At 43.5% G+C, this 13727-nt stretch overlaps 1 protein-coding gene and 1 long non-coding RNA gene across 6 annotated transcripts in view; one reads left to right on the top strand and one right to left on the bottom strand.

The window, feature by feature from the left end:
- TMEM168 (transmembrane protein 168) overlaps positions 1 to 6149 on the top strand; it is a 28540-nt gene extending 22391 nt beyond the window's left edge. For all 5 annotated transcript variants that reach the window (XM_055711057.1, XM_055711058.1, XM_055711059.1 and 2 more), the window contains one exon: positions 1830 to 6149. In XM_055711057.1, the coding sequence (XP_055567032.1) occupies positions 1830 to 2377 (548 nt within the window). In that variant the 3' untranslated portion in view covers positions 2378 to 6149. The remainder of the gene's footprint in view (positions 1 to 1829) is intronic.
- On the bottom strand, positions 5609 to 12389 carry LOC129736144 (uncharacterized). The gene is made up of 2 exons (XR_008732360.1): positions 7395 to 12389; positions 5609 to 7299 (listed from the first exon to the last, which is right to left on the bottom strand). It is a non-coding gene; the product is annotated as an uncharacterized LOC129736144 (long non-coding RNA).
- Between the last annotated feature and the right edge of the window lie 1338 nt (positions 12390 to 13727).

The raw sequence follows: 13727 nt of genomic DNA, 5'->3' as shown, positions 1-13727 counted from the left end.
CAAACAACCTGGGAGGTCATGTTCTCCGAGTGAAGGCAAAGGCAAGAGCTGGGCTAATGAAGCTTTGCCTCTGTTGCTGAAACTGTCGGCTTAACTGCCTGAAAAACCTGCCAAAGAGCCAGATGTGGCCAGATGCATGGATTTCTTGCACAGCTTGGTGCCTAAATCTTGCACAGTCCTATCAGTCCATGTGTTTGAGGTCAGTAGGATTAGAAGCTGAGCATGTATTTGTGTATGTGTATGAATGATGAGATGGTTTTCTTTGGGCAGCTCTGTCCCGTACTGTTTTGAAATCACCTGCACCCCCTGCATAGTTACCGTAAATTAAATTTATTTAAAAGCTTTTAAAATGTGAACAAATAAAGTAATTTTTACTGCTAATTGACATGGAAGGCTTATCTAGAAAAAGGAAGCTGCTTCTGTATAAGTCTCTGCTGTAAATAACTACCACAGTGTGGGGATTGTGTACAAGTCATTACTTGTAGGTTTGCATATTAAGATTTTCCTTGGTGCTAAATTTTTCCAAGTGTACATATTTTTTTGGAAAAAAATGTAGCCTTGTAATTTTGCTTTTACTTTAACTGTGATAGCATGCTCACAGCTTTTAACTGTGAGCTATTAATTTGAAGCACTTTTTTGTCACCTCTTACAGGTAGAAATGTTAATGCTGAAATTGCACCTATTCCATTTGAGATTCATTAGTGCAGTGAAACTCTTACTAACAAGATTTTAAACACTGTTAAATGTACTTATATTCCACAGCGAAGATAACTATGGAATTAAAATGCAGTTATTTTAAATCATATTTTTCTGCCTTTCTTCTAAAAGTCTGCTTTTTTTTATTTGACGTTGACAGTTTCAAACTAGAGTGCTGTTGTAAATTTGTGTCATAGCTCCAACACGCAAACACCTAGACATACCATTTCTTCACATTGATAGTCACTATGGAGGCAATGTGGTTTTATTCACTTATTTGCAGGATGCTTTCCTTAGGCACTTAAGTGTGCTTTTCAGAGCATAAATCCTACAGTATCCATTACACTTAACCAGAAGGACTCCCCAGTACAGGTGGCTTGGTTTAATTACAGTCTGCTCTTTCAAAGTTTTGCTGGAGCAAGAGCTGAGAGGGAACACGAGAAGGTGCACGTTCTAGTTGCAAATGCTTTCTGAGCTTACAGGAAATAAATATTGTGGAAAAATTCCATATGAGATTTTTGCTTCGTTGAGTTGTAAATCCATGCCAGTTTTAATTTTCTTGAAACTGAAGACATTGGTGTCTAGAGCGAATCTCTCCATTTCTGGTCACATGAATTTTTCAAGCCAAAGCCATGGTTGTGCCTGTAGGTGGCTTTCTCGTTGTGCTTTGAAACAGTTAGCATGTGTTCTGCTCAGAAGTCCTCTCTTTTCCTGTAAAAGATGAGTTCTCTTTAATATTAATAAGAACATATGAAAAATGTCCCTTTTTTTTTGCCTTAAAATTATTAAGATTTAATACAAAATAAACTCTTATTTTAGGTTTTCTATCCTCCTTCAGATATTTCCAGATTTCTTCAATAGTCTGTGATTTCTTTCACTCTGTAAGGGAATTTTTTTTTTTTTTTTTTTTTAAATCGAGGGTGAGTTAATGGCCCCATCTGCCACAGATGTCAGGTGGAATCGGTTAATGCCTCTCTGGAGATCTGCAGCATACAGGCAGGGAGGATCAGTTGAAAACTTCTGTTATGTCTGTCCAGGTTGTTAAAATAAGGGATTCTTGGAACCCGCAGTCAAAACTCTGCAGAGGTTTCTGTTTCTTCATCCTAATGTAAATCTTTTTTTACTTGTGGCAGGAGGTGATGCTTTACGACTAGACACATTGTTGGAGTGGTGGAGAGAGAAGAATGGCACTTTTTGTTCTCGACTCATCATCGTTTTAGACTGTGAGAACTCTCAGCCTTGGGTTAAAGAAGTAAGAAAAGTAAATGACCAGTATGTTGCTGTGCAAGGAGCAGAAATGGCCAGAGTTGTAGACATCGAGGAAGCAGACCCTCCACAGCTTGGGGACTTCACCAGGCAATGGGTTGAGTACAACTGTAACCCTGACAGCAACATCAGCTGGTCCGAAAAGGGACGTACAGTGAAAGCAGTGTATGGTGTGTCGAAACACTGGAGTGACTACACTTTGCATTTGCCAACAGGAAGCGATGTTGCCAAACACTGGATGATATACTTCCCACGTGTCACCTATCCATTAGTGCATTTGGCAAACTGGTTTTGTGGTCTCAATCTGTTCTGGGTCTGTAAAGCATGCTTTAGGTGCTTGAAAAGACTGAAAATGAGTTGGTTTCTTCCCACAGTGCTGGACACGGGACAGGGTTTCAAACTTGTCAAATCCTAATTAGCAACCAAAGAGAAAATGAAGTGAGTACTCTGGGAACTTACTCACTGTACTGTACTTACAACATTTTATATGACTATTTTTCTCCAAAAAAAAAAAAATGTCTGCTACGCTCACTTTATTCAGTAGCTGTTTGAGCAGCTACAGTATATGCAACAATTAGAAACCACAATCTTAAAACAGGAGAGGGTAGGACTATGATGTTTGAGTTTTGTTTCTGGTCTGTATATGTACATATGTAAGAGACTTACTTAATGTGACCATGCATTTTGGAGACAGTTTGCATGTTCATGTGCGTTACTTAAAGCAGCCTTTTTCAGAGTCACCAGTTTGATGGACAGCAGCTCCTCTGAATGTTACAGCATACTTATTTGTCATTTATATCCACTATAAGGTTCAAATATAGGAAAGGAACCAAGCTAATACTCAAATCAACTTATACGTCCTTGAAATTGTATTGTGGGGTCGTGGGTATTATGAAACAGCACTGAGCCAAAAAAATAAGAAGAATGAATAGCCATTGTAGGTAAGTAGCTATCAAGAATCTTTAGTTTTATTTCCTTTTACATCTTCAGCCCCTGCCTCAGTTCTGTACTGCCATCAGTGGAAGTTTGCTACAGGGGAGTCAGACAACCCACTAATGTTCTGGTGCTCCTCAGTATTTTCTGAAGTGCAGTTTTTTAAACCTTTCAGTGTTACTTTCAGAATTGGACCAATGAGTTCATTATCTGTTAAAACCACAAGCAAAGTTGTCAGAAAGATTGGATTTATTCCCTTAGGACAGAAGGGAATCTTGAGTGTTCCTCAGCTCTGTTCTTCCAGCCACAAGGTCCCAGTCCTAATCCTTCCACTCACATAGCTGGATGGGAGTCTAGAAAATCTGTCCTAGCCTTTCCTCTTCAGTCAGAGAATCTGCATAACTTGCTGATCTTGTTTTCTCAAGTACAGAAAACAGGGAGTGAAACAGCTGAGCAGCTAAGACAGTACAATTTGTGGTGGGTTTTTTTTGTATATGTGTGTGCAATCCTGTAGACCTAGAGTTTACTTTTCTCTGTTTCCATCAGTATTTTAATAAAAAAGTTAGGCATTAGCTGATACTTGTCGCAAATATAACTTACTAATATTTTTTTTTACTTAAATATATGAAAATACTTTAGGAGATCTTTAAGTCTTTGCCATCAAGGGTTCTTCTAATTTTGTTTGAACATTTTAGTCAGCCAAGTTAGAGAATCTGCTAACACTGATACCTGTTAGTAACTCCTGAAAATAAAATGTGTGATTAAACTAAGAGATCTGTAATAGCCAGAGTAATCTGCACCCACCAACTTAAAAATTGTGTTTCTGTAGGATTTACAAGTGACAGGCACTAAATTTCTTCATTAGTGTGTTTTATACAACTTTGTTTAGCAAGGCACCACCCGCCACCCCACTTTGCCTTTCTCTATTCCCTTCCATGAAGTGAAAAGGTGATAAAGAAATGAGATGAGATACCCTACCAAGACTCAGTTCCCTTGGGTTGTCTTTAAGTAAATGCTGTGATTGCAGCTCTGTCATGGATTGGAGAGGTGGCTGTCCTCAGTAAGGGCCAGAGGGTAACTGCACCATCTAACTACAAGTAGCCAACTTCAGTTCCTGACGTGGCAGCCTGAGGTAGCAGTCATCTCATTTAAATTCAGGTGTCTGAAAGCTGGACATCTGAATCCATGCTAGTGACCTGAAGTGCTCCACTGTTCATTAACAAAGAGAATTAAATATTTCCAGAGGAAGACTCATTTGATCTCTTTATTTTAGGATGAATTTTCTTGTGATTGTGCCCATTAGATTTGTTTTGACTTTGCCAGAGGTCAAACAGACGAATCATTTATGGCTGTTGAATAACCTAAGAGCACTTCTGTTCCAAGTCATCCTCTGGAGCCTGGGGTGGGTGCATACGCTCCTCGTTCAAGCACATAAATTGGATACTTGAGGTTAGAGCTTCCGTCAGGTTGCAGAAAAGCAGTGCTGTCTCCTGCAGAAGTAATTTTCAGCCATTTCTGGTCAACAACCCTGGGGTACAGAGAAAAAATGATTGTATGAAAGCAGTCATTTGGTTTGTAAAATCACCATTATTTTGACTGCTGTTTTAGTAAAGGTTCATCTGATTGCATCATAAACTGTTACAGCTTGAGCACTAGAAATTTTTAATGAAGTCGCCATAAAGCAGTGCAGTAATACCCGATAGTCACTCTGTGAACATCTGAAAGTCAAGAAGTTAGTCCTTTCTGGTTTGGAAAAGCTTTGGCTATCAACCACTACCAACTAATTTTAATGGGTAAATCTTACTCTGTACCTGCTGCTGCTACATTTTCACAGATGTCGTCTTTCTCTTTCCTTTTGTACATCAAGGGAAACAGGGAAAGCATGGGACTCCTGACCTGTCCTGGGACTGTGAGCAGTGTTGGCTCTGCAGTGCAGTGATGGGCCTAGCTTTGGGCAGAGCAAACGCAACAGTTGGTGCTGATCTTTTGCCTCTCTTTATTAAATGGTTTCCAGCTATTTTTTTCTAGGATAGACCTGGTGATCTTTAGCAGATGGCTGAAAGTTAGATAGGTATGAGTCAGCTACAAATAGAGCAGAAGGATTATTTGCAAAATCATGTTTTCAGATTTGTTTCAGTTTTATGAATTAAAGAACTCTAGTTTTCTGAGTTTGAAATAGTTTTAGGGTCAGCTAAGGTATTCCTACTTTGGATTTTGTTGTTTTTTAAACAGCGAAGACATGGTGAAAATGCTGATTTAAACTAAAATGTTTACAGCCATTCAGACTACGAGGCCTTTTTGGGCAGAGACTGTCTTGTGTATTTCAAAACACAGCAAAGCCAGGGCTGTGGGATGATGAGCCTCAGGAATTCAACAGCATTAATTCTTCACTTACACACTCACCAATACCAGGGTGTCCTACCTGAACCACGTTCCCAGTGGAGTTTTTCTCCACCTCCGCAGGTCTCTGCCCAGCCCTGGGTGCATACTGGAGCTCCAGCTGGTAATCCCAGTGGGGAGTTACCCCTCTGCTGTTCCCTGTATGAAATACAGGGGCAACGCCTGAAGGAGAAGGTTAAATCTAATTCCAAAGAATGTTGCATATGCGGTCAGTTACATACAAGTTGTTTAGCAGTAACATGCTTACAAATTGTCTGCATGGAGAAAATTAAACTTTTTTTAGAGGCTTGTCTCCATACTGTATATTCAGACATTTTGTTATAAAGGTTGTTATAAATTTATATCATGCTAGTAATTTTATGTTGACTGTGTTTCATTTACCTCCTGTATGGTGTCAGCCTTGCTGAAACATGCTAACGCACTGAGTCCTACAAATGTAAGTCTTTAAAAGGAATTCAGATTGCAAATTCACGGTAGTATTTTTCACTGAGCAAGTATTGGGGGAAAAAAAGCCATTCTTCATTTTTGCACTACCAGAGTATTTGCAGTTCCTTGTGCTTTGTACACCTTGTGATTGTGTTGTCTAGCCTTCAGTTCAAGTTTTTCCCAGAAAGTTTCTTCAACTTAATTAAGTTTTCCCTTTATTTTGCAAAGGCATAATTAATGCTATGCCAGCCATAAAGCACCTCTGTTGCCAGCAGTAGACAATGTAACTGGGTTAATTTTCTCATTTATAAATACCTTTCTGTGGGAGGATTTTTATGGGATATACCAATTGTAGATCTGTAAATAGATTTTTTTTGTGTGTGTATATGTGATATTACTTAAATATATTTTGCTGGTTTGGATGCTCATTGCCATTTCATGTTTTTGTTTATGCCTTGATCAGTTCCCAGATCTCTGTGCTCCCTCTTGAATTACATGGGGTTTTTTTCTGTACAGCTTGGTTTAGAGGGTTTTTTAAGCTATAAATTGCAACAAGAGTTTACTGAAAATACTGTAAGGGTTATTTGTAGTTTAGCAATTAAATAGACATGAGAAATATTAACTTAAATTATTAACAACTTTCACCTTGTCATTTTTTTATCACTTAACAAGCTAGTAAAAATGTTGTTATACTTTGAGACATTATTTTATAGAGACTTAATTGAAGCCTTCATTTATGTGAGTATTTGTAGTTAGTCAAACTTACCATCTCCAGCAAGGTAAGGGCATGGAGGGTTCCTGTCTGAGTGAGATCAAGCTTGGAAGATGAAACAGAAGGGAACTGCGACACTGCAGAGTGGTGAGAAGGACAGATCTGCACATCTGCCCCTCCCAGAAACTGCTGAGGAGGCTCCTGCACTCCCTCCTCATGAAACAGGTCCAGCATTACTCTTAAGAAGCTGGGGCTTGTTAAGTGAAGACTTCAGTAGGAAATGGAGGGGAGGCAGAGCGTTTAGTGTGATGAGAGGTGATGGGCATACCAGTAGTAATCCAGTATCCAGAGCTGCAGGAAAGGGCACTGCACCATTAGCAGTGCTTGTAACACAAGGACTAGCTGAGTACAATGAAGATTTAGTGGCACGTTTTCTTGGTTTGTTGTTTTTTTTTTTAATCAGAAGGAATTTAACTTTAGCTCATCCTTCTAATTCATGGTTGAATCCATTATTTTTGAAACTTACTCATCGGTGTTTCTTTCTGTTTAGTCTCAAATTCAGAGGTAACCCTAGACAGCAATACAGCTCGCCCTCAGTACTGCCCCGCAGCTATTCAGAGTCTCTTTGGCTGGACTCATCTGGCCTGGTATGTCTACATCCGTGGCACGGGCTTTGGGGGCTTTGAAGGGGTTTTTGGTCAACTTCTTTGGTGACCTAGGAAATAGAAGTGTGAATAGCCATGTGAACGTTCCAATAATGTTTCTTCTTAGGTGCTGTTGCATATATTATTGTTGGAAAACAAGTGTAAGCAGAAGAATTCAAGCACATGGATTTGAAGCAAGGTGGTCTCCATTGCCCACTGCCACTGTGGAGTGAAATACAAACACACTGTTATCACGGTGTTATACTGGAGACTGGAAAGCTGGATCCAGTAAAGGCCCTCCGTACGACAGAGCTCACCTTTAGTGATTCAGGGCCGGAACAGGTATGCACGACTGGATGCACAACGTACGCGTTTGTGAAGGGCTGGTCACCCTGCAGGCAGCAGTCAGACACTGGATTACTGGGTAGGAAGCTGTTCCCAACAGGCGCCTGCAGCATTCAGCTGCTTACATCTAGTGACACAGAAACTCAAAATTTCACTCCTCGTCAGCACCGAATTATTTTCTCTGGTAAAGGCACTTTGAGGTAAAGTGAAACATTCTGGGCTCTTACCTCGGATACTGCTCTGCCCAGAGCCAGGGAGCTGCCAGTGCTGACTCATGCCAGTGCTGAAGCTGATGGAGAAATGTAGCCAGCTGTGTTGGTTATAGACAGGTCCATAGTTAATAGCTGCTAAAATAAACCACGAGCCCTACTTTGCGATCCCACAAACGGAGAAAGACAGGCTGTGTTGGGAGTATAAAACAGACAGCTGGGCTTCCTCTGCAAATCAGAGAACAGCCTGATTCAGAGACTGGCAGCAGCCAGAAGAGAAGTAGGAACTTCTTGCGAAAAGTGTTTGCTTTATAAATTGTGTATAAGGTCCCTAGACACCATGGTACTGAGTACATTATAAATGCATAAGAGATCCATTAGGGGGGTGGGGGGTGGGGAACCTGACAAATTAGGTTTATATAGCTGAAAGCCCTGAAGATTTCTTCTGCCTTGCAAAAAGAAGTATGAAGATTTTTATCCTTAGAGAAAGATAAGCGAAGGGCAGAAGACAGAAAAGGAAGAAGGAGAAAAAAAAAAAGCCAAGGGGAAAAGAAATACTATCAGATGGGTCAGATTCAGTGCTGTGGGCAGGAGAACGGGGTTCACAGACCTAAAATGAGAGAGAGGCTTCAGAACGGATCAGTTTCGTTTCTTGCAGAGGTGGCCTGTGTGTACTGTCAGACCATCTTACCTTCCAAACCGAGGCAGCAGCATCCAGACTGCCTTCCAAACGTGTCCCATACCATCTCCCAAGCCCTGCCAGGGAAAGCTGTCAGCCCACCAGAAGTATGCTGCAGCCTGTCCTAACAAACTGACAGGACAGACAGGCAAGTTTCCATTCTGGGCTCATATCCTGGCACCATTTAATTGACTGTTACAAAGATGTCTTCTAAAAAATTCTGATTGTTACATTTTTAATACGGTGTCTGAAACCAGATAATGCTGTACAGCTACAGCTCTACAGCTGGCCAGGAAGAGGGGCTTTTGTAGTACAAAGGCAATAGTGGATGTTATGCACCCTCAGGCACATTCCCACAGTGGTGTTTGTGCATGGAACATCTGCTGCAGCACTGAAGGTTCCCTGTCTTCTGCCATCGCTGGTGAGGAAGATGGCTCAGATGACTTAAGCCAGGTTTCCACCTGTTTCATTTTTACTGTCAGCTGAGTCTCCAGATGCTTCTCTGGATGAGGAAACGCGGTACCTTCCTGGCTGAATTTAGAGCAGGTTTCTAATACCTCAAGTACTCAGTGAAATAAATTTTAAAGATTTGAAGTTTAAAGATCAAGCACATTCTGATAAGAGATCTGATGAATGTGGACAGAATACAGCGCTGGCATACACGGACAAGGTATGTGAGGTACAAAAGTACGGAAAGCGGGGCTAGAAAGGGAGTAGGAAGCCCTATAAAGGAACCACATCCCGCTTGTCTTGCACCCAGAGGTACCACAGGACTCTTTGGTTTAGGGCAGGAAGTCAATGATTTTGTAATTCCTGCTTGTTTGACGTAGGTGTATAAAAATAGTAGAACTGAGATAACTGCCAGGAAGATTTCAGATGACAGACTTACAGCCCACCTCGTCTACAAATACAGAAAGTACGTAACGGGCCAGCGCTCGGGAGTTGCCCCTGTCTGAACAAGCCAGAACAGACTGGTTCCACCCACATACAGGGCGAAGTATGCTCTTGGACCAGCCTGCTTTTGATGCACAAAACTGTGTACATAAACATTGAAATTAGCTGTTGGAGACTGTTAATGGATGTACAGAGTCTTCATGCATCTATAGTTCTGGGTAAGAAATTTGTCCTGCAGGGAACACCAAACTTAAACCTAGCAGGCGTGGGGCTGCCAGGAATCTACTCCAAAGTTCTAATGCATACTACAAAACTGTATTCTTTAGAGACCATTTCTGTGAAGGGGGGAAAAAACCCAAAACCCAAACATCTGAAAAGCTGGTACTTTTCTGGAGTTCACTGCTGTGCGCCAGCTGCCCCATGGCTCTTCCGAGGAAACACAAAAGGAATTGATGGCAGCCAGGAAATTGCTACGCACAATTGCACAGTGAACTGCTGGAAAGTTAGCAGCTTTCACTTGTGCATACCCTGGAGAGAGGGTTTGTTGGTCACTGCATGATGCTAAATATCAAGTTGCAGTTGGAGTACTGTTATCGTAGTTCATTTTCTAACTCTTTCCCCAGCTCTTCACTAAATAACCTTAATAGAGAGTTGAGCTGCGACTCCTGCCAGAGGGCGTTGCAGATGCTTATATGGATTAAAGAGGTCTAGGACAGGCTCATAGGAGACAACCGTACCACTGAGTACAACCGTACAACTGAGACACAAAGCTAGTAACCCAAGTTCAGTCCTCTCAGCTGCAAACTGTTTGACCCATTCTTATGGCTCATCCCATTTTTGGCCACTCTAAGCAACATGGTGCTGGACTGGATCGTGCTCTGACCAGAGCTGAGGCGGCTGATCTCATTTTACATTCTCCTCCCCTCAAAAGCCCTTAGCCCTCCTGTCTACCCAGTGGACAAAGCACGAAGTGGCCCCCAGGCCCAGCACACTGCTTGGTGGTTGGTGAACGGCATCTACTGCCCGTCACCTCATGGCTGACAGAGCATGAGAGGGTTAGTAGGTATCTATTTGAGGATCCCAAGATCTTCAAGGTCGGTCAGTACAGCATCCCAGAAGCATAAACTATGAAACTGTTTTCATTTCTAGGTCCATATTAGATTGTAGGACATTCCCTGTGTGACCTCAAATGCCCACAGTTGTGTCAGTGTGCTGATTCAACCTGTAATGTCAAAAGCGAAGTAAATACCCAAAAACATCATTATGAGGAGAAAACTCACTCCCTTGTCACTCTCTCTTGTCTTCTAGTTACAGTTGCTGCTTTTTAGATTTCCAGCCGTGCTAGGATAGTTTCAGCTGTGCTAGTTAAAGTTTTGATGTCTTTAGAATTTATAAGGTACTCGGCTTAGACCACAAAAAGGAAGTAAGTCAAAACTGGTCACAAAGCTGTCAGGTCACAGCTCATTCCAGCTCATCCATCTTTCACTTCCCATTTATTTATTTGGTTGTCTTCCCCACAGCAGAAATCCCCAGTCTAAACACTGTAGCTCAGATACAGCTCCTATTCAAGGCATCAGATTTACCCCAAACCTCGCTCAGATGAAGCCATGACAGAACAGTACCACCAGAGGTGCGGAATAACCACCGAGCTTGCAGGCAGTGGAGCGAAACCATCCCAGCATCATGTGGGAGCATCCTATATCTGCATAGCTCTGGACACCCACGCCGGCACTTCTGCCAGTCCATATATCCCACAGCCTAATAAACATGGGTTTATTTACTGGAAAGTCAAAGAGAGACATAACATACCTCAAAAGCTCCTGTTTTTACAGGATTCAAAGTAGGACCCAGCTAGGACATTTCCACCAAACCTCATCCTGCCACCTAAGCAAGCCCAGCCCGGGTTTTAGCCCCCAGTTAGAGTTTCCTTCGCGCACGGAAATGGCTCATTCCCTCACCTGAGCTGTCTGCAGTCTCACACGCATCACACAGTGTGCGCAGTGCTGGGGGAACGCTGCCCTCCCAAGAATCACGCTGGCCATTGCCCTCCTCTGGGGGCAAGAGGGGCCAGCCCCAAAGCTTCACCTGTTACCGATGCGTGGCGTGAAGGTGCGGTGCTACCCCACACCCAGGATTTCAGGCCTTATATAGAAGGCAAGGCATGCAAGCAGGCCTCCAAGGCCACCAGTAAGCCAGGATGTGTTTCATGAATTAGCAGTAGCATCGACTGAAAGCCCAGCCACAGATGGGCAAGCAGTTTCAGATCAGAATCTGTGAAATCTCTTCTGGACTTAAAACATTCACATTAATTTCTGGAGCCTTGTTTCACCATTAAAATGGTATTTTAAAACTATACTGAGAGAAGGAGAAGGCTGCAAGAAGCCCACTTGGCACTGCCAGCAGTAAGGCTGCTGGTTGGCACTGTCACAGTCAGAGCAGTTTGCAGTGAACAAGCACAAGATTCAGATCACAGAGGTGAATTTCCAGTGCTTATACCCCGTCTTCCCAGAGCCCCGTGTGAATTCTGCACCAGTGCCTGCATTTGTCACTGAAATGCTGTTGTCCCCTCAGTTTTACTTCTCTGTCTGCCTGGAAGCCTGCAGTCTGCAGGTGAGGCCGGCTGTGCCCCTCGGCCCGTGGAGGGTAACGGTGGGGCAGATCCCCACCTGCAGCCCGTGGGACCCCACGCCGCAGCAGGGGGTGCCCGAAGGGGGCTGTGACCCCGTGGGCAGCCCGTGCTGGGGCAGGGTCCTGGCAGGGCCTGTGGCCCCGCGGGGAGAGGAGCCCGGGCTGGGGCAGGTTTGCTGGCCGGGCTGGTGGCCCTGCGGGGGACCCCGGCTGGAGCCGGCTGTGCCTGAGGGGCTGCGCCCCGCGGGGGGACCCCGGCTGGAGCCGGGCGGGGTGTGAGGAGCCCCCCTGAGGGGGAAGGGGCAGCAGGGGCAGCGTGTGAGGGACTGAGCGCAGCCCCCAGGCCCCGTCCCTGCGCCGCTGGTGGGGAGGAGGGAGAGAAATTGGGAGTGAAGTTGTGCCCAGGGAGAAGGGAGGGGCGAGAGGAAGGTGTTTTAAGATGTGGGGTCTATTTCTCATTATCCTCCTCTGATTTCATTGGTAGTAAATTAAATTAATTTCCTCAAGGTGATTCTTGGATGAGATGGCAATTGGCGGGTGATCTCCGTGTCCTTATCTCAACCCATGAGCCTTTTGTTACATTTTCTCTCCCCTGCCCAGCTGAGGAGCGGAGTGATAAACCAGCTTGGTGGGCACCTGGCATCCAGCCAGGGTCAACCCACCACAGTCTCCCTACAGAGCTCGACCTTGTGAGTGCGATTAGCCAAGACCACCAAACAGGTTCTAAACAAGAGCTGGTAAGAGGGGAAAGAGACTTTCCTGTATAACTTGATCACTTGTTCCAGTACTCATGGAGGACGTGGCAAACTGGCTTCGATTGCCAACATGCCAGCTACTTTAAACAGTATTTAAAGATTTTTGGCATTAGGTTTTCCCACTCAGGAGAGCGTGATGCTCTTGTACAGTACATCGCCTTTCTCTGAGCCAGCCCACCACACCACGTGAAGTGGAAGACTTCTTCGATGAGGACTGGAAAAGATGCTCCACCAGAGACTACTGTAACAGCGGGTGGGAGGTGCTGTTCTCACCGAGCAGCCACAGGAAGGGAACTGTGACCACCCACACCATGGGTGAATAGCTGTAAATACCATGTTTTGGGTAAATAAGACAGTTTCTGTCTCCTTGCCAAACAGCTGCTGATTTATTAGGGCAAGGGGGTGTAAGGTTCCAGAAACAGCTTGTTCTTGTGTACAACAAATCCCATCCTGTACAGCCTCGTGGTGTTTGCAGGAAAACCAGCAGTGAGTATTTACTTACCACCCTTTGTCTCAGGAAGCCGTGCGTGAACGCAAGCACAGGAAGCTGCATTTTAAATGTCAAAATATGCTTTAAAAGCTTCATGTCAGCTACGCTTTTCCGAGCTAGAAAAATACCAACAGCTTCAAGAATAATACAATGCAAGAAATTAAATTACTTGGTTTTTTTCTTTCTTCTCATCATAAACCACACTCCCCTGAAGTCAAGGACTAATATAAAATGTTTTTCACCAGTGGCATTTTGCATATCAGGAGGAGCTCATAATTTTATTTTGAACTGGCATTTGCATATTCAGTTTAGTCAAATCCATTTCCTCTCATGATTAAGCATGCTATATAATTGATATTCTTCTTCCCTGTAGTGTGACACAGCATGTGACTCAAAACTTGCCTTCATAAGGATACTTATGAATGCTAAAGCACAACACATGCAGAAAAGCATATTGCATTCCTATATGCTCAGGCTAGAGGAATCTGTAGCACTCCATAACTTAGCTTTCTTTAGAGGACTGGATGGTGTCTTTGATCTGAGAGAGAAATATTTGCAAGGAAGTGCTGACGAAGCTCTCTCCACTTCTAACTTTGTGAGTTTGAGGCTTATTAAGGGAAATGAGCTGATCATACTGCAAATGTATCCAT

The sequence above is a fragment of the Falco cherrug genome, chromosome 5, assembly GCF_023634085.1.
Source record: "Falco cherrug isolate bFalChe1 chromosome 5, bFalChe1.pri, whole genome shotgun sequence".
NCBI classification, from domain to species: domain Eukaryota; kingdom Metazoa; phylum Chordata; class Aves; order Falconiformes; family Falconidae; genus Falco; species Falco cherrug.
This window is presented reverse-complemented; position numbering and strand designations above follow the sequence as displayed.